The sequence below is a fragment of the Pteropus alecto genome, unplaced genomic scaffold, assembly GCF_000325575.1.
Source record: "Pteropus alecto unplaced genomic scaffold, ASM32557v1 scaffold13, whole genome shotgun sequence".
NCBI lineage: Eukaryota > Metazoa > Chordata > Mammalia > Chiroptera > Pteropodidae > Pteropus > Pteropus alecto.
Window position 1 is genome coordinate 1,160,228 of NW_006434373.1, and position 1,152 is coordinate 1,161,379.

Below are 1,152 nucleotides of genomic sequence, written 5' to 3' on the forward strand. Positions count from 1 at the left end.
TAAAGGTAACTAAGACTGACCTCCCTAAGGAGCAACTACAGAAGGTGCACACAGGTTACCTGGACTCTTTCCTGAGTCTTCTGGTTAGTGAATAGACTCAGGAGAAAAAGCCTCGGTTTAGCGTTCCCATTGGATAAAAGAAAAACTTTCATCTTCTGCCAAGGTCTCCTTCTCAAAGAAAGCTCATAAATATGAAAGACTGCCTAAGGTAATTCCTATACCAGAAAAAAAGCTAATTCGCTTAATAACGCCCTCTTCGAGTCTCAAACCTCAGTACCCTGGACTTCTCAAACCTGTGACTAACGGCCGGCTGGGGCCGTCAGCCGCTAAGGAACAATGAACCTTTGTTAAAGGCAGTGGCAGGGAAACAGCAGCCTCCGGACAGTTTTTTTTTTCTTCTGTTACCCCACCCCCCGCCCTTTATGCCCAGTGCCAGCGATTACTACCACACAGTTTCCCCTCGGTCTGACGTAAAACAAAACCAACTTTTCCCTCCAAGACCAGGTCACCAATGAAGGTAGATTCCAGAGGAACTTCAGAACACCCCGGGCCTCTGATACGATTGGTTACTTTCAGGAAAAAAGAATTCTAAACTTCACTTCTAAATCCCCCAGTGGTGTGACAAACAAGCAAAAACACCGCCTTTTTCTATAGAAGTGTTAACACTCCCCATCTCCTAATCCTCGTGCAGAAGTGACAGGAGGCCAAACCTGACCACCCTTGCCAGACGTGGGCCCTGCGTGTAACCTAAGGAAGGTCTCTGCCAGGACAGCTCCATCACAGCCGGGACTCCAGGCAGGCAAGCGGCTCTGGACCCGGAGCAGGTGGTCGCCCGGGCCGGGGCCGGGTGTGGGAGCGCCAGATCCGTTGGAAACCCAGGGTTGCAAACTCTGCAGGTCCTCCTGAGTCCTGCTCGTCCCCCGGCAGGCAGCCAGCGTCACGAGGCCGCACAAGCCCTCAGGGACCCCGTGCTGGCCGTAGCAGTAGAATCGGGGGCGGCAGTGTCTGGTCCCTAGGGCCCGTCCCCTCCCGGTCCCCAGTCCCCCAGCGGGCAGCACTCACGTATCTCTGCACGAGGGTCCGCACGAGGCTGCAGTCCATGGCTCCTCCGGCCGCGCCCGCCAGCGCTCAGCGCCTCCGCGCCCGGCTCAG

At 55.3% G+C, this 1,152-nt stretch overlaps 1 protein-coding gene across 3 annotated transcripts in view; it reads right to left on the bottom strand.

The window, feature by feature from the left end:
- ATP11A (ATPase phospholipid transporting 11A) overlaps window positions 1-1,152 on the bottom strand; it is a 142,565-nt gene extending 141,413 nt beyond the window's left edge. For all 3 annotated transcript variants that reach the window (XM_006909355.3, XM_006909356.3, XM_025045006.1), the window contains exon 1: window positions 1,063-1,152. In XM_006909355.3, the coding sequence (XP_006909417.1) occupies window positions 1,063-1,101 (39 nt within the window). In that variant the 5' untranslated portion in view covers window positions 1,102-1,152. The remainder of the gene's footprint in view (window positions 1-1,062) is intronic.